This window comes from Heptranchias perlo, chromosome 5, assembly GCF_035084215.1.
Source record: "Heptranchias perlo isolate sHepPer1 chromosome 5, sHepPer1.hap1, whole genome shotgun sequence".
Lineage (NCBI taxonomy): Eukaryota > Metazoa > Chordata > Chondrichthyes > Hexanchiformes > Hexanchidae > Heptranchias > Heptranchias perlo.
The window spans coordinates 20560810-20584495 of NC_090329.1; the positions used below are offsets into that span (position 1 = coordinate 20560810).

General features: G+C 43.9%; 1 protein-coding gene and 1 long non-coding RNA gene across 10 annotated transcripts in view; one reads left to right on the forward strand and one right to left on the reverse strand.

Annotated features, from left to right (window-relative positions):
• Positions 1–23686, forward strand: part of dst (dystonin) — a 394574-nt gene that overhangs the window by 351083 nt on the left and 19805 nt on the right. For all 9 annotated transcript variants that reach the window (XM_067984067.1, XM_067984069.1, XM_067984065.1 and 6 more), the window contains 9 exons: positions 51–257; positions 2296–2415; positions 3162–3331; positions 8394–8553; positions 11586–11780; positions 12575–12703; positions 18869–19012; positions 20288–20476; positions 21346–21472. In XM_067984067.1, coding sequence (XP_067840168.1) covers positions 51–257; positions 2296–2415; positions 3162–3331; positions 8394–8553; positions 11586–11780; positions 12575–12703; positions 18869–19012; positions 20288–20476; positions 21346–21472 — 1441 coding nt within the window. The remainder of the gene's footprint in view (positions 1–50; positions 258–2295; positions 2416–3161; positions 3332–8393; positions 8554–11585; positions 11781–12574; positions 12704–18868; positions 19013–20287; positions 20477–21345; positions 21473–23686) is intronic.
• On the reverse strand, positions 121–19894 carry LOC137321609 (uncharacterized). Its single transcript, XR_010962872.1, has 3 exons — positions 19722–19894; positions 12573–12715; positions 121–207 (listed from the first exon to the last, which is right to left on the reverse strand). It is a non-coding gene; the product is annotated as an uncharacterized lncRNA (long non-coding RNA).

A 23686-nucleotide genomic window follows, 5' to 3' on the forward strand; every position in this document is an offset into this window, starting at 1 on the left:
TTTCTTGCATTGAGCAAACGTGTTTCGCGATTGTGTTTCCACATTTTAAGGTTTTTGCCAATGAGGTCAACTCACACCGTGAGAAAATAATTGAGCTGGATAAGACTGGAACCCACCTGAAGTACTTCAGTCAGAAGCAGGACGTGGTGCTCATCAAGAACTTGCTGATCAGCGTTCAAGCTCGATGGGAGAAGGTTGTCCAGCGTTCTGTTGATAGAGGAAGAGGACTAGATGATGCAAGGAAACGTGCTAAACAGGTAAAGGAGCTCGGCTCTATAACAAATGCAAAGCAGCGAAAACCTGGTGTGATTGTATCAGAATGTGATGAAATTGTGAGGTCAAACTGTGAGAGTTTTTTTATATATCAGTCTTTGCCAAACAGGTGGGGATAAAAGAGAACTTTCTAGGGGTGTGCGATTATAAAGTTGTTTAGTAAGTACAGCGTTTAAATGTTCTTTTGTATTAACTGCTGTAACTTTGACCCGATAACACTAACTAACTGGTCTTGGAGGGGGTGCAGCGCAGATTCACCAGAATTATACCGGGGCTAAAAGGATTAAATTATGAGGACAGGTTCCATAGACTAGGCTTGTATTCCCTCAAGTATAGAAAATTAAGGGTGATCTAATTGAGGTGTTTAAGATGATTAAAGGAGTTGATAGGGTAGAGAGAGAGAAACTATTTCCTCTGGTGGGAGAGTCCGGAACAAGGGGGCATAACCTTAAAATTAGAGCTAGGTCGTTCAGGGGTGATGTCAGGAAGCACTTCTTCACACAAAGGGGAGTGGAAATCTGGAACACTCTCTCCCTAAAAGCTGTTGAGGCTGGGGGTCAATTGAAAATTTCAAAACTGAGATAAAAATAACTTTGCCTTACAAAAATCTAAAGGGTTACGGAACCAAGGCAGACAGATGGAATTAAGCTACAGATCAGCCAGGATCTAATTGAATGGCAGAACAGGCTCGAGGGGCTGAATGGCCTCCTCCTGTTCCTATGTTCCCTGAAGTAGATAGGTGATTTTTTTGATCTCTACAGCATCTCCTATTGATGAAGTCACAATTGCCAAAGAGCAAAGACCTTTGCTAGTTAATGGGCAAACTTAGCCTGAAAAGTTTATACACATTTTAACATTCCATTTGGATCTATATAGTGGAACAAATTTAAAAGCAGAGGCCTGGTGGCTGTTTGTCTGTTCATTAAACTTGATGCGCTGAAGACTGGCAGAGTGTGAGTTCGGCATGTCTCATTGCTGCTTCTCAGTGTCCTTAGGGAAAGTGAAGGAGAAAAGCATCAAGCAACGGCGAGTTGATGCCTACAGAGAAACAAGTGAAATCATGGGAAGAGTTAATCAGGCTGCTCTCAATAACAACCAGGCCTCAAGAGACCTGGGTGCAAGCTCCTTATCTGACCTTTCAGTTTGACCCCTTATAAGCTTGACCTTTTCAGCATGGCATGGAGGAAGAATAAATAAACAGAGAGGAAATAGTGAATTCAAAAGAGAAGCAATAGGATTGTTTTCTTACAGAGCTCTCAATGTCACATTCACCTGTAACGCTACAAACGTATCAGTTTAACATTGACTTTTGATTTAATGGCCCAGATTTTGCTGAAAAAGTAATGGTGTCTGAACGACGTATGTCTGATTTGACATTGTATTCACCCACTTCAATTCACCCTCCTTCTCAGTCCTTCTATATATTTCTCAAACCTTTAATCTCATTGATTAAGGAGATAGACTGTTGGTCCCGTCGTTCACCAAGGTCCCAGATGCCCCATTGCCCTCACCGCCCCGTTATCAGCTCGCACTGCCAGCTACTTTGTGGGCAAACAATTGAAAAACCTAAACTTGCACAAACTAACAGGGCACGCTGCGGGATCCCCCACTCCAGCAAAATCTGGGCCAATGTTTAGAGTCCCCTGGATAAATCAAAAATTTAATTAAAAACATTCATGCAGCTGAAAAGAATGGTCCTATTACTGGCTACAGAGTGTTTTTTTGCCAATGTATATAAACTTTATAATTTGGGTGTCCATCAGATCTTATTGTTTTTAAAAATAAACTCCCAGATCAGACTTATCATTTTTTAATATGTTTCAATTATTACTCATTTTGCTAGTTGAAGTTGTTCCAATTTTCCTGCTAATTGTTTGTCCTTTCTAATCTCGCAATCTTCCATAATATGGTGTAATCTTCTGAGGTACAGGAGTCTTTCAAGCAAAATAGGATGTTATTTTAAGGACAAGTGTCTGGATATTAAAGCATTGAATGTTGGTGATTTTTATCATTTGGCAATAGTTCCAAGAAGCCTGGAAGAAACTGATGGAATGGTTGGAAGATTCAGAAAAAAACCTGGACTCGGACCTTGAAATTGCAAACGATCCAGACAAAGTGAAAATGCAACTTCTACACCACAAGGTAACATATATATCACCATATATAACATCTTTTGGATGAGATAATAAAGCAAGGCCCCGTCTGCCCTCTCAGGTGGATGTAAAAGATCCCATGGCACTATTTCGAAGAAGAGCAGGGGAGTTCTCCTCGGCGTCCTGGACAATATTTATCCCTCATCCAACTCCCAAAACAGATTATCTGGTCATTATCACATTGCTGTTTTGGGATCTTGCTGTGTGCAAATTGGCTGCTGGGTTTCCTACATTACAACAGTGACTGCACCTCAAAAGTACTTCATTGGCTGTAAAGCACTTTGGGACTTCCTGAGGTCGTGAAAGGCGCTATATAAATGCAAATCTTTCCTCCATGTCTGGTTGCCACCTTTTCCTAAGGTCAAATAAAAAAGAACTAACATTTATAATGTACCTTTCACAACTTCAGGATGTTGCCAAATTATTTCACGACCAATGAACTGCTTTTGAAGTGTAGTCATAATTGTTATGTGTGCGACCATGGCAGCCAATTTTCGCAAAGCAAAGTCCCACAAACAGCAGTAAAAATTTAATTTTTCATTTTACAGGGAGATGTTTTGGAGTGCTATTTACATTTTGGAAATGTTTAGACAGCCAACTCAAAAGAAACAGGGGGGTGGTTGACCTTAAACCATGCACGATGGCTGCAAAGAGCAGCTCGAGTTAATGGTTTGCTTTTGAAATGTTTATCCAGCTACCAAAACCTTTTACCCTTTTATCTGTTCCTAAACGTAGGAGTTCCAGAAAGCACTAGGGGCCAAACATTCCGTGTATGACACCACAATCAGGACTGGCCGCTCCTTGAAAGAGAAGACAACTTTGGCCGATGATCACCAGAAGCTGGATGATGCGCTGAGCGAGCTGAGGGACAAATGGGACACTGTGTGCGGAAAGTCGGTGGAAAGGTAAAGGCATCTGCCCAGAAAGCTTTCAACTCAAAACAGGTTGCACTTTATCAGTCTGAATTTTAGTAATAGGATGTCTCTGGAGTAAATGACTCTTGTCATGGGGAATTATTTCTCCTGAGTACAGCAGCATTGAAAAAATGCTAACACGGCAACAGTTATTATTAGAACTCAACATTAAGTACAGGTTTTAAATGTGAATTGTTAAGATTTCAGACACTTCAGCTTCATCGTAATTGTCTTTCCTCCTTATTTTGCTTCAGTCACTTGCTTAATAATTTGTCCCTAAAATATAAATTCTCTTTGAAAGTCACAAAAGTGGGAAAAACTGGCATTTCTGGGCAGTGACTTTGTGACATGTTAAATCATTTCCTATCTCGAGATTTAACACTATATAAAGCTTCCCAAAATTATATATGTGCTCACAGCTATCCAAATCCAGAGCGAAGTACAGGTCTGACTGCAAAATATCCCCTTCAAATTATAGATGCTTCAGTGACTGCAAGTTAAATCTTTGGCATGATGAATTTGTCTGGGACCTTTTGTTGATGATGATTTACTGAGAAGATTGACATTTCTCACTTTGTAGCCCTCTCATTCCTGCTCATTTTGTAGGCCATTAGTTAACTCCCTGCTGCTTGACCAAATATCCGTGTTGTCCTTGTACAATGTGAGAGTCTGTGATGTTATCTGCCTACAGCTCCTTTGGGAAGACATTCCACTGTGGAAGCACAAGAATACTCAGTTATCTAATGATAAGCACATTAGGGATTGTTTATAATGAGCCAAAAAATGTGTGGACCATAAAGGAGGATTGTAATATTTTTCATTGGAAGACTATAAACAGGATTAGCCAAAGATGTCCTGTTGTGATAATATGTATATAAAACTGCTAATTTAGAAGGGACTTTGTCAATTAATCTTAAAATCCTTCTTTAGAAAATTATACTGATGTAAATGAGCTACATCTAGGTTAAAACCAATTACAAACCAATTAGCTTAGTTACACAGGTGCAGTTCAAATATGACTCCATATGGTGGTCACAGTAATAGATACACAAAGACTTTAGGATTAAAACATGCCCACTCCTTTGCAGCTACATTTTTTGTTATTTTTAGATAGTTCTTGAGCCTGCTCAGAGGGCGGGCCAGAGCACCGTGACTAAACACTTCTTCCTTTCCACCCATCCCAGCAGCCATGTAATCTCCTGGGATATTGAAGGACATTGTACTTGGTCATGGAACTGATGAGTTTCAAGGGACTGATTTTGAGGGGGGAACTTGACGTCATCTTGAGGTCAGGTAGCCTTTCTCCAGCTTTCACCCTCAGTGTTTGGCTGTCTAACTGGGCCACTGGTCTTGACATCTTGGGCAGGGGAGGGAATGGCAGTGCCCATAGTGGGCAGCTGAAATCTCATCTCAATTCTTCTCTGCTTTGGACCAGCAGTTTGTTCAAAAAGGCATTTATTGTCTCAGGAGCCCCTCACTGCAGGGGTACAATAGTCTCAAACAGCACTTGATTTGTTGATTGTAGACCACCAGCCTAACGGCCAGAAGCACTGTCAGATGTTTATGGTTAGATTTTCCCTTCTCTGCCCCTCCCCCTCAAATAGACTCCCATCAAAGGCAGCTATTGCTGTGTCAGTTAACTCTTCAAAAATGAGCTGGGTGAATAACTCATTAAGGTTGGATCAAAGGTTATAAAGTTAAGTATGGGCATTGATAAAAATATTGCATAAAAATGTGATGGTTTCACATCTGTTTGGACCCTGATAATTTGTCTGTTGAATGCAGCTGGAGAGAGTTGAATCATTTAGTTGTGATGTTAGGCCTGGGGTTTTTACTGAGTTACTCTTTGGTCAGGGAGAGATATTGGTGTTACTTTAGGTGTAGTTAAATATACTGGTGGCAATCCATGGCAGCACGTGTTGGACATGGTCTGATGGCAGGAATGTTTGGGAACTTGGCTACAAATTTTTAACTTGGTCATGGATCCTGTTTCCAGGGATTCATTTCACTGAAGCACCTTTGCATCTAAGTTCATAGATCATAACTCACAGATTTAGTGTCGTCGGCATGGGACACCCCCATGAAATCTTTCACCATGGAAAAAATTTGTTTCAAATATTGGTAGTTACAAAGAATCTGACATTCCATGTAGCTTTTCCACCCAATCTATATAAGCCCGAGTACCTGTCTCAGATTCAGTCGAGTCACTGGTACCAGCCTCAGTCTTTCCTGAGTGGGGTGTCCATCTCTGTTCTACACATTCTGCTGCATTTTTTTTCCTTTTCCAATTCTCTCTCCAGAAAGCACTGACTGATTCTGTCACCAAGTAGTGTGTTTGCTAATGTCATGTGGTCCACTGTGACTTCAAAATAAAACCAGTTAATGTTCTGTGCTCATGGAGCAATTTTTAAAAAAAATGTTCATCTCTCTTCCTGTAATTGTTCCACTGCTAGTCTCCCACTATATAATTCTTTGTCCTTCTCTTTACATTCCTGTCTGTGTTTTTGTTTCTTTGTTCTTTTCTTTCTTCTGTCCTTCTATCCTTCCTTCTGTCCGGCCTTCCTTCCCGTTTGTGTTGTTCACATTGGATCTTAGGACATCAACCTTGAGTACAGTTGATGTGGTGCTATCTGATAGTGGGGGGAGAGTGTACATATGGGTCAAAGCTGTTGATTTTGTGTCACGGAGAGGGGAATATGATAAAGCAATTGGAAGAGGGAATAGCAAAATTTATGGGTGAGCTTGTGATTTTTGATTGTGTTATTCATGTGATAGTTTATACTTCAGGGTACATAGTGGGATGGGTGAGGGGAAAAAGGAAATTAAATGTGACCCTGTATCTTGAGGGTGGAAGTTCAAACTGCTAAGAATAACACTGGTTGTTACCATGGTGATGGCTTCAGAGTGGCAATGAATACAGTGCCTAGCTCCCTTATATGTAAGCTTCTAATTGGACTACTTCCACATTGCTCTGCATTAACACCACAGGTCTGGATTACACAGTGCAATTCTCCGAGTTCATTTTCAAAATGCAAGTGGAATTAGTATCTCGTTCACAAAATGTTTGCAATTAGTGACATCCTCCTGCATTAAAGGCCATAATAGATGATGCCAAGTACTTAAAACTGATTTCCAGTACAATCTAAAGATGACATTTTCTGAAAGTGAGGCAAAGGCTTTCATGTTCCGTAATATATGTATTTTCTGAAATTACAAAATGGTCAGTAACATAAATAACATCACAATATTGCTGAATATTAGTGTGTTCCAGTAGTTTATGTTTAGTCAATTAAATATCACAAGACATCAATGTCCTTTGGTGATTATCTTGTGTCAAGGACATACATGCACTATAGATCATTGCTAGCAAAAAAAACACTGCTCAGATATGAATTGAAAAGTATGCAAACAAAATCAACCCTGTCTGTATCTGGGGAAAAAAACACTGAATATAGAAGACTGTTAACTGACCCCAGGATTCATAGGACTGTTATGAACATAAGAACATAAGAAATAGGAGCAGGAGTAGGCCAATCGGCCCCTTGAGCCTGCTCTGCCATTCAGTAAGATCATGGCTGATCTGATCCTAGCCTCAAATCTAAATTCATGTCCAATTTCCTGCCCGCTCCCCGTAACCCCTAATTCCCTTTACTTCTAGGAAACTTCTATGAAGTCTCTGCAGTTTATGACATCTGCTGAATCAGTTTATTTCCCCATTATTTTCTCCTCCTCCTCCTCCTCCTGCTCTCTCCTGAATATACGAGAGTAGAACTTGCAACTTTGGTGAGTCATAAAACGGGTGATAGTAGACTGGCCACCACACCCAATTTCCCCTTCCATTGGCGGGGCATATAATGGGCGGTTGATCCGCTAACGCCCGTTTTGCATCCCTGCCATAGTTGAAAGTTCCGCCCATTGAATGTGATAAAAGGTTCTATGTGCGCAGGAAGCTTTCAGTTGTCTCACCTGAGCCGCAGTAGTGAGTGTCCATAAGACCATGGGGCTGACCTCAATCTATGCCCTCACTTAACATGCACTTTGCAACAAGGGCCTCTGGATAATTTTCAGGAGTGAGAATCTTACCCATATTTTACCCATTCCCTGCCCAAGAACACGGAGACCAATTCTGGCCCCCCACCTGCCAGTCCGGCTGAGATTATAGATTGATACAGCACAGAAGGAAGTCATCGTGCCTGTGCCGACTCTTTGTAAGAGCTGTCCAATTAGTTCCACTCCCCCTGCTCTTTCCCCATAGCCCTGCACATTTTTCATTTAAGTATTTATCCAATTCCCTTTTGAAAGTCACTATTGAAACTGCCCTTTCAGGCAGTGCATTCCAGATCATAACTCGCTGTGTAAAAAAAAATTCTCCTCATCTCGCCGCTTGTTCTTTTGCCAATTATCTTAAATCTGTCCCCTCTGGTTACTGACCCTCCTGCCAGTGGAAACTGTTTCTCCCTATGTATTCTATCAAAACCCCTCATAATTTTGAACACCTCTATTAAATCTCCCCTAACCTTCTGTGCTCTAAGAAGAACAATCCCAGCTTCTCCAGTCTCTCCACGTAACTGAAGTCCCTCATCTCTGGTATACTGGTAAGTCATCTCTGCACCCTCTCCAAGGCCTTGATATCGATCCTAAAGTGTGGTGCCCAGAATTGGCCACGATACTCCAGCTGAGACCTAACCAGTGATTTATAAAGGTTTAGCATAACTTCATAAGATATACTAACAATACAGACTGGAGATGGAGCTCTAGACCTTCCTAGTCTGTTTAGCTTAATACCGCACCTTGCTGTGTCTGTTTGTCCACTGACCCATCTGGGGAGCCCTTACTGGAGCCTCGTGATTAGATTTATAAATTATCGTCTTTTCTGGCTGTTCACATTTTTTAACAAATATTATGTTGTTGCCATGTTGCGAGTGTTGTTTGAGCAATGGTGAATTTGCAAAGTAGCAAGCCAACCTTGTGACTGTCTGTTCAGTTTGAAGAAGATTCAGTTATGTCTGCAGCTGGCTAATCTGAATGTATGTTTCCTGCATTTCCATTTCAGACAGAACAAATTGGAGGAAGCGCTGCTGTTTTCAGGCCAGTTTACAGATGCCTTGCAAGCTCTGATTGATTGGCTGTACAAGATCGAGCCTATGCTGGCTGAAGATCAGCCGGTGCATGGGGACATTGACCTGGTGATGAACCTGATTGATGCTCACAAGGTATTGGCAACTGTTTCTATATCACGAAAGCTGGACAGTGAAAGTCACTCTCTTCTCCCTCCCACCCCCGCCCAAAACCTCTCAACCTCCTTGCCAATCGTGTGAATTAATATGTTAAAAATAATTTACAGAGCCCAGATCTCCTCTGAGTGACTTGTGCTTTATTACAACTTAATTTGGTCATTACATAGATTTTACAGCCCAGAAACAGGCCATTTGGCCCAACTGGTCTATACCGGTGTTTATGCTCCACACGAGCCTCCTCTCACCTTACTTCAACTAACCCTATCAGCGTATCCTTCAATTTCTTTCTCCCTCATACTTATTTAGCTTCCCCTTAAATGCATCTATGCCAGTCGCCTTGCATTATGGATATTTCTGTCTCCAAAACTTCAGTTCAGTTGCTATTCAAAGTGCAGCTTTTGCTTTTAGAAATATCTCAGACTGAGCCAGATGGGTCGAACTCACCAGTGAATTTACATCAAATGTTATATTGGATCTTTAAAACATGGTATCTTCAAGAAAGGACAAGCAGCCCCACGTTTATATTAAATAAAAAATCAGCCATGAGATCCTGAATCTTTAGCTTAGCTCAAAGGACACAGCGAGTGGCAGAAAATGAGGAGAATATTGATAGTCTCTCATTCTTTTCCTTATATAACTATTTGTTGAAATTTAGTTCTGCACTGAAGCATTTTTGAGCAAGAACAATATTTGAGATGTTCATTGGTGTTGGTGTTCGTGGGTCATCTGTAAGACAGGGTCGTGGCCTCTCACTTTCCATCATTTTTGGGGGTTGGGGGGGCCATTCTCCTCTTCGAGGTGGGACTTCCACCCTTCCCTCTGTATCCGCAGCCCAGCCACGACCCATTTTCCTGGGTCAGGGTTCTTTGCATATGTGTGATGGGCTCCCGGTGGGATTTCCAGTGTCAAGAGGGAGTCCGCCTGGCACCAAGGCGAGGAATCTAGGTGGTGCTGCAGCGGGGTTGGGGAGGGTGGGGGGAATCATTGCAACACCAGATAATCCGGGGGCAGCATTAAAAAGGGGCTGAAACTACATCCAACACCTACCCCTCCCCCCTCCCCCCCCCCACTTCCATTGAAGGCACTTCAGAACCGTTCGTGCTGCTTTCCCTGGGGCCTACCGTCACCGTCCCCATCCTCTCCCGCCATCACCTGCAAGGGGTGGGAAGGGAAGGGGTGGATAGCAAGGGTCCCCATGGGAGTGTCACCGCCCCAATCTTGCCCTTTTTCCCCTCCCACATCAGGCTGGATCACTAGAGGAAAATCCCCCCCACCCCCCATAGATTTCAGTTAAATGAGGCAACACTTGTCGGTCTCTCTGACATTGGTTTCCCAGGGGCTGTTTAGGTGTGTGGAGGGGGGAGGGGGGGAATGGGGGTAGGTGATCCTGTTAATTGTTGTGCAGCTATGAGTAGTTGTAGCATCCACAGCTCATCTGTCTGCTGTTTTGGTTCCAGCACAGATAAACTTTCACTGTTAAATTTTGAGAACCCCCTCCCATTACTACAACAGCAACAACTTGCATTTATATCGCGCCATTAACGTAGTAAAATTGTCCCAAGGCGCTTCACAGGAGCGATTATCAAACAAAATTTGACACCGATCCACAGAGATATTAGGACAGTTGACCAAAAGCTCTGTCAAAGAGGTAGGTTTTAAGGAGCGTCTTAAAGGAGGAGAGAGGTTTAGGGAGGGAATTCCAGAGCTTAGGGCCTCGGCAGCTGAAGGCACGGCCGCCTATGGTGGGGCGATGAAAATCGGGGATGCGCAAGAGGCCAGAATTGGAGGAGCGCAGAGATCTCAGATGGTTGTAGGGCTGAAGAAGGTTACAGAGATAGGGAGGGGCGAGGCCATGGAGAGATTTGCAAACAAGGATGAGAAATTTAAAATCGAGGCAGTTCACAGACTGGGGCAGTCTCGGCGAGAGGAACTGATGACAGTAAGATTCTTAGCGTGCGCGTCGCAAAATTGTATTTTACATCGCAGGGCTCATTGATAACCTCCTTTCCTGAGGTGAAAATTAGGAAGCAAGGTTGTGGGGGGGAGGAGGAGGGGGGAAGACATGGAGGAGAAAGATGGTGAACACCCACTCTTAGGGCTCAATTTTGAAATGGTGGGGTTTCCGAAGCGATCGCAATGTAATTGATGGTGATTAAAGTTCTTTCCGGGTTTCGCGCCTGGCAGCCAGTCTGATCGCAGCTCCTGTCGGCAGCCAGCCTGTCAACGCCAAGGGGGGGTCGGTGGGGAGAGAAAGAGAGAGCGAGACGTCATCTGTGCTGGAATGGAAGGTTGGTGTGGGGGGGGGGGGGGTAGTGGGGAAGATAGGGGGGACATGGGGTGGGGGGTTGGTGAGAGGAGAAGATCGGGGTTGGGGGGGGGAGATGAGGGGGAGATCGGAGAGGGAGACATCGAACATCAGAGCAGGATGGAAAGGTAGGTTGATTTTGTGTTTTAACTTCGTGCAATGGTTTGTTAATTTATTTAGTTTCTTTTTGCCTGATCTGGCCCTTCACGCCTGGTTCACCCGGCGTCAATCGGAAGCCTCGGGAAAGCCGCCCAGGTAAGATTAAAAATCGTTCTAACTACCTAATATCCTAATGTGTCACAAGTAAAGTGCCTTAGATACATTTGGTTCTTTAACTATCGTCCCACTGGCTTTAATTGCTGGTGGGACTTCCGGATTTGGGACGCCCGCGCACACAGGTACATCTGTGGGAAAGTCGGAAGGTCGGAGCCGGGCTCTGAACCCGAATGGGATTTCAGCAATTTTCGCAGCCCCCCCTGCCCCCAATTTAGGTTTAAAATTGACCCCTTAGTGTTTGTCCACAATTCAACTATATCTGCACTGCAGTTGGGACATTGGACACGTTGCTCAGTTTTATACACTGTTTAGGCAACTGCTTCCAATGGTGAGTGTCTTTTGCCTGTTGTACTATGCCAAGTTTACTGTATTTGTAATTGCGGATTTATTCTGAATGTGTGACAGGGTGGAACTGTTTTCTGTGCAGGTCTTCCAGAAGGAGCTGGGTAAACGGACGAGCGGTGTGCAGGCTCTGAAACGCTCTGCCCGTGAATTGGTTGAGGCCAGTCGCGACGATTCGTCCTGGGTCAAAGTGCAGATGCAAGAGCTTAGTACTCGCTGGGAGACTGTGTGTGCCCTATCTGTCTCCAAACAAGCCCGACTGGAGCAAGCCCTGAACCAGGTAAGAGAACTGCAGGCAATGTACTAAATATAATATACCATATAACCTCCATATGTTACAGATCACAATAAAGTGGGAATTGCACCCCCACCCCGAGGGTGCTGACTCTCACTGTTGCAGAAGCACCTGTCGCCCCCAGCATCTCATCCAGATGGTTACTTATTACGTGTCAGCCAAGATGGGGAGATTGTGGGGTGGGATGGTGGGGGGGGAGGGGTGTGTGCGTGATTCTTGCCCACTGAGGACACTGTAACTGAGCCCAATCTTGTCCTTCCCCAGTATGCACATCCGCACACATTCCACTAGGGGTCACTGGACAGCAAGAATAGAATCAGAATCTTACAGCACAGAAGGAGGCTATTCGGCCCATCGTGCCTGTGCCAGCTCTCAGAGAGCTATCGAATTAGTCCCACTCCCCCTGCTCTATCTCCATAGCCCTGCCAATTTTTCCTTTTCAAGTATATATCAGCCAAAACCTTGGCTGATTTTTGTATTTTGTCCCTTTTCTAGCCCAAGAGCACCTCGGCCAAATGTAACACCCCATCAGCTAACTTTACCACAAACCGAGGATTGAACCTCAAGTCTTTCTCGGCCCATAAGTTTCACCCTAAGCTGTGCACTTAACACCTGGGCCCTTAGACAACTCCCTGCAATCAATTTGAAGCAATTTTTCCATTTTTCACTCTCTCATATATGGGACATGTTCTTTTTCAAAATTCAAGTGTCTTAAAATACATGTTGACTTCTCCCTGCCAAGTTGTGACTGGTCTGACAGATATATGTTGCACTTACAGGCTGAGGAATTCCGCTCTGCTGTGCATGTGTTGTTGGAGTGGCTGGCTGAAGCTGAACAGACCCTTCGTTTCCATGGCGTCCTTCCAGATGACGACGAGGCCCTTCGTGCACTTATAGATCAGCACAAGGTTGGAAAGAACCTGAACAGATAAATAGGCTTTTAAAATGATTTATACCAAATAGACATATTGGGACTTGAGTAACAAAGAGCACATTGAAATAATATTTTGGAGTAAATGAGATTACAGACGTGGTTTAAACCGCAGCTGCCGATACCTGGGTGCAACTCACAGATAGCGAGGCCTTAAGGGACGTGTTTTGTACTCAGTAATGCTGCGTGGGTTGTTATGATTAGATAGCCTGGTAGTGAAGGATAGAATACTAGAGCCTAGTCTTCAGTTGCTTCCAAGCCTTTATTCACAGAGCTCCACATTTACACCCACACCACACCCTAGATCAGCTCTCATAAATGGATACAAGAGAGACCCCCAGTTGATACACACCACCTGCATACAATTAACAATAATTGATATAAATCACATGGATATAATTAACACAGGTGGGGAAGAATAATGGATTCTGGAGAGTTTGCAAGGAGACATCCAGCAAATCGTATCAACAGTAGGTCCACTTTGTACTATACGGTGTTGAGAATTAATGATTCACTGTCACAGCATGTTGGCGTCCCATCGCACTGTGCCTCAGAGAGGTGGGATGTAGCTTTCCTTATCACAGTTTGCCACGCGGCAAGTTTCCAGTCATGGATAGGCTACCATTAGAGGTGCCCTGTATTTCCTTTCTATTCCCAGTTTTCTCCCTTCCTCTCACGCTGCCTTATCTCTGGCTGGGATACTGTTTGACAGACACCACCTCCCCTCCCAACTGGTACCTTGCCTGAGTGGCCATTCTTTGTATGTGGACTTTGGCAGTGAGTGCTGGTGTGGAGAATTGGACCCATTCAAGGAAGGGGAATCTGAGTGGTGTTGTCCAGAGCTCTGTTTACTGAATGGCATTAGCAGAACAGGCTGCACATACCTACAAGAAAAATAGCAGATTTTTGGGTTTTTTTAAAGCAATGATTGTGAAATGTTGAGCAACTGTTTGTGAAACTTGAATGCATGTCAAATAAAGAGGATCCATGCTGAGGGACATCATAGGATTTAATGCATTGTCCTAAGTAGGTTAAGGGGTGAGCTTCAGTCAATGCCACGTGTGGAATTCTGATCAGATCCTGTGTTCTGTTCACTTTCACCACATATTGTGTAGTGTGAAATTAAATGTGAATAGTCATTTTAAATGTAAGCTATGTTGATGTATAGGTTTACAGTTTGGTTCCAGTAATATGAGAAGTTTAGATTTCACATTACCATTTGTTTTTAACCATGATGTAGTGCCCATGAAATATGAAAAATATTTCATTGAGATAACCTCTCTAGGCATCAAACCACTTTTAACTACTAGTCCGCTTGGTTCAGTTGATAGTACTCTCTCCTCTTGAGTCAGAAGGTTGTGGGCTCCAGCCCAGTGGGAACATACAATATATGTTAACACTTTAATGCAGTACTGAGCGCTGGCATAGGTGCCACCTTTCAGATGAGATGTTAAACTCCCGGCCCCATCTGCTTGTTCAGGTAGATGTGAACAACCTTGTGGCCCCTTTCAAACAGGAGCAGGGCGTTCGAGTGTCCTGGCCAATAGTCCTCCCTCAACCAGCACCACCAAAAAAAACCGCAGATTAATCGGACATACGTTTGATTTGTTGTTTGTGGGACCTTGCAGATTGGCTGCTGTGTTTGCCTAAAATAAAAAAGGGGCAGTCACACTACTAGGAGTGTACAATAGACCCCCGAGTAGTGAAAAGGAGATGGAAGAACAAATATGTAGGCAAATTTCTGAGTGCAAAAATAAGAGGGCAACGGTAGTAGGGGACTTCAACTACCTTAACATCAACTGGGATTCAAACAGTGTGAGGGGCACAGAGGGCGCAAAATTCTTGATCGGTGTCCAGGAGAACTTTTTTAGCCAGTACGTGACAAGCCCAACAAGAGGGGATGCAATTCTAGATTTAGTCCTGGGAAATGAAGATGGGCAAGTGGGTGAAGTGACAGTGGGTGACCATATTGGGGATAGTGACCACAATTCAGTTAGTTTTAGCATTATTATGGAAAAGGACAGAGTTAAATCAGGAGTAAACATTTTAAATTGGGGAAAGGCAAGTTTTACAGAACTAAGAGGTGATTTGGCAGAAGTGGACTGGACACAACTACTTGAGGAGAAATCAGTGGCAAGCCAGTGGGAGGCACTAAAAAGTGAAATTCTACGGGTACAATGCAGACACATCCCCTCAAAGAAAAAGGGTGGCACTGCCAAATTTAGAGCCCCCTGGTTGTCTAGAAGTATACGGGGCAAGATAAAGCAGAAAAAGAAAGCTTATGACTGTCATAGAAAACTAAATACTGCAGAAAGCCTAGAGGAGTATAGGAATTACAGGGATGACGTAAAAAAGGAAATAAGGAGAGCAAAGAGAGGGCATGAAAAAATATTAGCTAGTAAGATTAAAGAAAACCCAAAGATGTTTGATCAGTACATTAAGAACAAGAGGATAGCTAAGGAAAAGGTGGGACTATCAGGGATGATAAGGGTAACTTGTGTGTAGAAGCAGAGGATGTGGGTAGGGTTTTAAATGAATATTTTGTCTCCATATTCACAAAGGAAAGGGATGATCTGGACGTAGTAGTTAAAGAGGAGAGGTGTGAAATATTGGATAAGGTAAACATAACGAGAGAGGAAGTACTAGAGGGACTGGAATCCTTGAAAGTTGATAAGTCACCAGGGCCAGGTGGATTGTTTCCTAGGCTATCGAAGGAAGCCAGGGAGGAAACAGCAGATGCTCTGAGGATCATTTTCCAATCCTCACTGGATACAGGGGAGGTACCGGAGGACTGGAAGATTGCAAACGTAGTACCATTGTTTAAAAAGGGTACGAGGGAAAGGCCGAACAATTATAGGCCGGTCAGTCTTACATCGGTGGTGAGCAAACTATTAGAATCAATACTGATAGCTAGGATAAACTATCACTTGGAAAGGCATGGTTTAATCAGGGATAGTCAGCATGGATTTGTTCAGGGAAGGTCATGCCTTACAAGTCTGATTAAATTCTTTGAGGAAGTGACAAGGCGGATTGATGAGGGTAGTGCAGTGGATGTTGTCTACATGGATTTTAGTAAGGCATTTGATAAGGTCCCACATGGCAGACTGGTCAGAAAGGTAATAGCCCATGAGATACAGGGAAATGTGCTGAATTGGATACAAAATTGGCTCAGTAACAGGAAACAAAGGGTAAAAGTCGATGGATGTCTTTGCAAATGGAAATCCGTTTCCAGTGGTGTGCCACAAGGTTCAGAGTTGGGTCCCTTGCTGTTTGTGGTATATATTAATGATTTGGACTTGAATGTAGGGGGCATGATTGGCAAATTTGCAGATGATACAAAAATTGGCCGTGTAGTTGATACTGAAGCGGATGGCTGTAGACTCCAAGAAGATATCAATGGGTTGGTGGAGTGGGCGGAAAAGTGGCAAATGGAGTTCAACCCAGAGAAGTGTGAGGTAATGCACTTAGGGAGGGCAAACAGTAAAAGGGAATACGCAGTAAACGGGAATATATTGAGAGGGGGAGAGGAAGTAAGAGACCTTGGAGTGCATGTGCACAAGTCCCTGAAGGTGGCAGTATGGGTAGATAAGGTTGTGAAGAAGGCATACGGAATGCTCTCTGTTATTAGCTGAGGTATAGAATACAAAAGCAGGGATGTAATGATGGAACTGTATAAAATGCTGGTAAGGCCACAGCTGGAGTATTGTGCGCAGTTCTGGTCACCACATTACAGGAAGGACGTAATTGCTCTGGAGAGAGTGCAGAGAAGATTTACAAGAATGTTGCCAGGGCTTGAAAATTGCAGCTACGAGGAGAGATTGGATAGGCTGGGGTTGTTTTCCTTGGAGCAGAGGAGGCTGAGGGGTGACTTGACTGAGGTGTACAAAATGATGAGGGGCCCAGATAGAGTAGACAGGAAGTACCCATTTCCCCTAGCGGAGAGTTCAAGAACTGGAGGACATAGATTGAAGCTGATTAACGGAAGGATTAGAGGGGACATGAGGCAAATCTTTTTTACCCAGAGGGTGGTGGGTATATGGAATTCGCTGCCCGAATTGGTGGTAGAGGCAGGGACCCTCAACTCTTTTTTTAAAAAAAAAGTACCTGGACCTGCACCCAAAGTGCTGTAAGCTGCACGGCTACGGGCCGGGTGCTGGAAGGTGGGATTAGAATGGGCACCTGGTTGTTCTTCGAGCCGGCGCGGACACGATGGGCCGAATGGCCCCCTTCTGTGCTGTATCTTTTCTGTGGTTCTATAACAACAGTGACTGCACTTGGCAATCAATGTAAAGTGCTTTGGGGCATCCTGAGGACATATGGTGCTATATAAATGCAAATTCTTTCTTTAATCAGGGCATTATTTCCAACTTGTATGTTTTTTTGCGCTCTAGTGAAGAGGGGAAGAAGAATGGAGACAGTAAGACCTGATGCCAATAGAAAGTGGAGGGCTTTTTGATCTTGATCTCATTCCTAAGTTTACTATATTGGGCATGGAGTGGGCCAGTGGAAACTGCTCCTCCATGCGGCTGACTCAGTCTTTCACTGACCTGCGTATACTAAAATTGTTTCTAGCCCTGGAAAAGGATGTTTGGATTCGGTTTAGAATCTGGCATTCTAGTATCTGCTTGTAATAAAAATCACTTTGTTTAGTCTTTTGGAAGTTTCCAGAGCTCCAAGGTATTGGAAAATGTAGCATTGTCTGCCCTGCCCTCTCACTGTGCACATGCAAGCATTGTGCTAGCATAGTGCACGTACAGCATTTTGTACCTTTAAAAGCTCTAGCCAGTTTCCATCCAGCTGTTTTGGAGGGAGAAGCAGCGCAAAAAGCTGTTGGGTGGTCGTTGATAGCGGAAATCGGTAAGGAGGTGGCACCACATGAGGTTTGGGAATTCAATGCCATGTTGTTTGCAACTGGGAACCAAACTCCTTTACTTTGGTCTTGGGCCAAGGTTTGGATTGGGCCTCAGTCAACTTTCAGTCTGGGTGGATTTGTTGAGTTTAAATTATTTACGATCCTAAAAAAAAAACCCAACACATTTGATTCAATAAAACCAGTATGTGAATCCGGTGCCTTTATTGGCACAGTCGACAAGGTGTGAGATACTTTTCTATGCCAGTTTGCCACTCGTTGCTGTACAGGAGGGAGATGGAAGCTGAGCTGTCAGTTATTCATTGATTTGCGAAGAAAAGGGTGCAATGCAAGTGTGAGCAAGTTGGACGATCTTGAAGCGCATTGTCTGAATTTTGGGCTGGTTTTGCAGGAATCTGTTAATTGAGATATGTTGGAAAAAAGCCTGAAAGGAGCTCTGAGCACTCTATTTTGGGGGGAAAAATACACAGTACCGCAGTGAGTCTATTACAGTTTGTAGTGCAACAACAATGTAAGCTGTGTTCCTGCACATAGCCAATGGTGGTTATGATTTGCACTGAGCAGTATTACTGCTTGTAGTAATTAAGGCCCACAACTGGAAGAGTTTAACGAAACCAGTAAATAAAGAACGACTATAGAAAGAAAGAGAGAACTTCCATTAATACATCACCTTTCACAGCCACAGGACGTCCCAAAGCGCTTCACAGCCAATTAAGTTATTTTTTTTAAGTGAAATGTAGGAAATGCGGCAACCAATTTGCTCACAGCAAGGTCCCACAAACAGCAATGTGATAATGACCAGATAATCTGTTTCAGTGATGTTGGTTGAAGGATAAATATTGGCCAGGACACCGGGGAGAACTCGCCTGCTTTTCTTCAAAATAGTGCCATGGGATCTTTAACATCCACCTGAGAGGGCAGACGGGACTTTGGTTTAATGCCTCATCCAAAAGATGGCAGTACTCCCTCAGGACTGCACTGGGAGTGTCAGCCTAGATTTTGTGCTCAAGTCTCTGGAGTGGGACCTTCTGACTTAGATGAGAGTGCTACCTACTGAGCCACGGCTGATACATTGTGGAAAAAAATTACCTAAACACTGAAACTTGGTTCGAAGTTCAGTCTTCTGCATATGTATAGGTTATCCTATTTTTTTTTCCTAGCATGCAAAAGTAGGATCCCTACGTGTTTTATTAACGAATACAGCTGGAAATTTCCAGAGCAGATCCGTAATCTGGCACCGATGTCTGATTTGACTTTTGCTTTTCCTTTTAGGAGTTTATGAGGAAACTGGAAGAGAAGATGATTGAACTGAATTTGGCAGTGGGTATGGGAGAGGCTATCCTGTCTATCTGCCACCCAGACTCCATCACCACTATCAAGCATTGGATCACAATAATCCGAGCCAGATTCGAAGAGGTGACTAACTTGAAATAGAGATGTGGCGAAGTAGCTGCATACAATTCAAATTACTTTTAAATTTACAGCAAAATGGACTGTTGTAGACTTTAAGTCACTCAATGTAATGTGGATTACATTAACCCCATTAGTTGTAATTTATGCCTTCACTACTTGTTTGCGTGTGTGAATACATAATACATGTGTATGCATATATGTAAATAGGTGTACATAATAAAACACATACTTTGTACGCATGCGCGCACACACACACACACACACACACACACACACACACTTAATAGACTCGGGTGAATTTTCACTTTTACCGCCTAGTGGAAAACAGCCGGTAGTGGATCAGGTGCCCATTTTATATCCACCTATCACCCCCCACCCCCCCAGATTTTCGTTTGGACACGTAACCACATGGATAGAGTTGAGGCAGTGGGGAACATCTGGGGCTGTCGTGCAGCTGGAGCAAGAGGCAATTCCACCGTTTATAATTTGGGGAGGTGGGCACAATTTATCCCCACCCCCAAAAAATTGGGTGCTTGAAGACAGAAATACATGCCCACAACACACACTCCCTGCTGCAGTGATGTGTCTATGTTCCAAGTTCCAGCTCCCTGCTTTCCATTGCTCTTTTCTTACACCTCCCCCCGCCCCCCCCCCCCCCCCCCCCATTGCCGGTGTAGATTGTTTCAGGAGCAGTTTGCTCCCATTCACCTACCAGTGCTGCTCTTCAACATGCTGCTGTGAGGTGTGAAGGAGTACTGTGGGTCCATTGACTCTCAATTTTTTTGAGTAAGTTATTCTTCTTGTCCGAAAAGAGAGACTTGCTGTGTGGTGAATTGTGGCGGAGAACACCATACTCCTCCTGCTCCATGTGAGCAGTTAGCGCTGCATCAGTCAACCCAGCTGAATGAATAACTGGTGAGCAATTACAGAGATAGGTGATCCAATGCTGTGTGGAAACATTTCCCAACCTATGGGGGACCGTGGGAGGGCCAAGTAAGGTAACCAGTCAAGGCTGCATTGAGTGGATTGTACGTAGTTTATGGAAGGACGGGGCCTATGTGCGGAATGGTCATTTCCTTTTTCCATTCTTTCTCGTGTTATACAGCGTGGTAACACGTCAGTGTATTGCACCCGACCTCCAGCTTTCTGATATCAAAATATCTTGGCTTGTTGATGCTGTAAAGTGCTAATGTGGAAGAGCAAACGAAAAGTGCACATTTCCAAATGGTTCTTCAAACTCATTTTATTGAATGTTTTTGTTTTTATGTAAATTATCAGGTAACTGCATGGGCTAAACAACATCAGCTGCGACTCGAAGCGGCCCTTGCAGACGTTATTGCTAATCAGGAGTTGCTGGAGAATCTGTTGGGCTGGTTACAGTGGGCGGAGACAATACTCACCCAGAGAGACCAGGAGCCAGTCCCACAGGAGATCGAAGAAGTCAAAACACTTATTGCTGAGCACCAGGTAATCACCATCAAAATTGGCATCAGAACTTGTATATTTGATAATATCCATAGGCTTTTCAGATAGTTGGCAGAAGACCCAGAGGGTGAGATGAGGATAATTTTTTTTTAAAACACTGTAAGTCGTTATGATCTGGAATGCACTGCCTTAAAGGGTGGTGGAAGCAGATTCAGTAGTAACTTGCAAAAGGGAATTCGATAAATACTTGAAAAGGAAAAAATTGCAGGGCTATGGAAAAAGAGTAGGAGTGTGGGACTCATTCAATAGCTCTTTCAAAGAGCTGGCACAAGCACAATGGGCCGAATGGTCTCCTGTGCTGTATGATTCTACGATAGGCCTTTGGTAGACATTTAAAGAGTATGAACATTGATATTATTTTACCTGGGTGATATAGTGCAGCATTCTTCTTAATTTATTATGCCAGACAGTTCCCTTGATGTGTCTGGTAAGTAGAATTGAGACATACAGTTCAGGCAGGACACAGCTTCGAAACCCAGTCTGTGCTGAGTCGTAGTGGTGGTGTCACTAAAATAGTGCTAGACCCCTGAATTAGAAAGGGGGAAATTTAGCTGAAACGCCTCCTTCTGATCATTTTCCAGGCATGTGTGGATGTCCAATGAGAGCAGGATTTAGCTTGGCCGTGTGCCCCACACCCCACTCCCCGTGATCAAATAGCCTAGCAACAACCATTATTTAGACTCTCATGTAAAGAGTAGTCTCTTGGGTGAGGTATAAAAAAATAACTGCTCCCACCCCATCAAGTGTGACCTTACCTCGTATAAGAGAGGGGAAGAACATTGAGAAGAGGGAAAGGTTCTCGTGCCAATAATGCCACCACATTTTAATAAATAAGGTACTTTTAACCCCAGACTTTCATGGAAGAAATGACCAGAAAACAGCCAGATGTGGATAAAGTAACAAAGACGTACAAGAGGAAAGTTGCAGAACCGACCCAGATCACATCCCACATTCCTGTCATAGAAAAAGGAAGGTCAAGTAAGTGTTGTTATGAGTTTCTTTTCTAAATATCATTTTACGTAGTAGCTGTTGCTAATTTTGAATGACTTCCATCTTGGGCGTGAATGTAAAGCAAATCTTGAGTAATGTGATGGTGCAGCAGATTGGTTGCAGTGCAGTTGGATGCACGTCTGATGACCCGCGCTGTTGGTTTCTCATCTTAGTCAAACTGTGCAGCGAGATGCTGGATCTGTGTTTGCAAGAGGAAGAGAAAGTTGGATCAAGTCTCCCTGTAGCTGGCTTAGAGAAAGGAGTGGCAGTGGACTGTCACGTGGAGAAGCATTTGGCTCGGGGAGGACCATGGTATAAAGATGCGGGATAAAGAGAGGAAACCTGCCCTTCACTGGACCATAATCTATCCTCAGATAGAAGTAGATTTCACCACTGGAACCTGGGTCAAATCCAGCCCAGACCAAAGGAATGAAAGCCTCCTCTTTCTGCTGGCTGTAACAATCCGATGTGAAATGTGTTTCAGCAGTTTGAACCCAACTTCTAGTGGGCATGGCACAACAGCGGAAAACTGACTATAATTTGCTACTAATCCACACTCAATAGGCAATTGCACACAAAGACCGCAAGATATCAGGTGTGGCGAATGGAGAGCGTATCACTGGGGCAGCACGGGTTGATGAGAGGTTGTGGCAGAATAGAGGAAGTTTCCTCTGCATCTAGCCCATGGTAAACCTGGTCTGGCACTGGGTGATGAAAGGAGCACATAATCAAATTCCAAACACTAACATTTCTGTTTCTCCCCGATTGCAAAATGCATCCAAACTATTTAAAACAAAACTCTTGAAACCTTTTTGTGTCAACCTGCCATGGTCGGTCTGCAGAGTTGGCACATGTGTGTCCGTGACACACCTATAACAAATAATTGCATTGCAATTTAGATAATCATCGTTTAGCACCCCTCTGTAAATGCGCAGTTCAAACATTTCATAAAGCTAATAGTAGATTAACACAACGTGAAAGTAAAATCGAGAGCAGTTCATTTTATTCACACTGTTCTCCCATATTCTAAAAGAAAATTTGTACATAAATTTTCTTCCAATCATTTTATTTGAGAAGTGAATTTTGTTGTTCACATGAAGACCCTCAAGTTGGGGCTCCCTCCCAGCATGGCTGTTCTGTAATATTATTGGGAGAGAGCTCATGCTTGTGAATTGATCATGGATGAGAGGCAAACATATCTGATATAAGGGCTGAACACCTTGTACATAATGCACATGGAGAGTGATTTGTTTAGTGTTGAGGACAATTTTGCGGATGTGAAGTCAAGAAATCATCTACCTGCTAAATAAGTTTTATTTGACTCTGACTGTTGCTTGCTTTTTGTATGTGCATGGCTGATTACACTGTTATGTGATGTAGTGGTTTGTAGCCTGTGGATACACTTTGCCACATGTAGAAGGACAGAGGCTCCATAATGAAGCAGTCCGAGTCCGCATGCAGCAAGACCTGGACAACATCCAGGCTTGGGCTTATAAGTGGCAAGTAACATTCGCGCTAGACAAGTGCCAGGCAATGACCATCTCCAACAAGAGAGAGTCTAACCACCTCCCCTTGACATTCAATGGCATTACCATCACTGAATCCCCCACTATCAACATCCTGGGGGTCACCATTGACCAGAAACTTAACTGGACCAGCCATATAAATAGTGTGGCTACGAGAGCAGGTCAGAGGCTGGGTATTCTGCGGCGAGTGACTCACCTCCTGACTCCCCAAAGCCTTTCCACCATCGACAAGGCACAAGTCAGGAGTGTGATGGAATACTCTCCACTAGCTTGGATGAGTGCAGCTCCAACAACACTCAAGAAGCTCGACACCATCCAAGATAAAGCAGCCCGCTTGATTGGCACCCCATCCACAACCCTAAACATTCACTCCCTTCACCACCGGCGCACAGTGGCTGCAGTATGTACCATCCACAGGATGCACTGCAGCAACTCGCCAAGGCTTCTTCGACAGCACCTCCCAAACCCGCGACCTCTACCACCTAGAAGGACAAGAGCAGCAGGCACATGGGAACAACACCACCTGCACGTTCCCCTCCAAGTCACACACCATCCCGACTTGGAAATATATCGCCGTTCCTTCATCGTCGCTGGGTCAAAATCCTGGAACTCCCTTCCTAACAGCACTGTGGGAGAACCGTCACCACACGGACTGCAGCGGTTCAAGAAGGCGGCT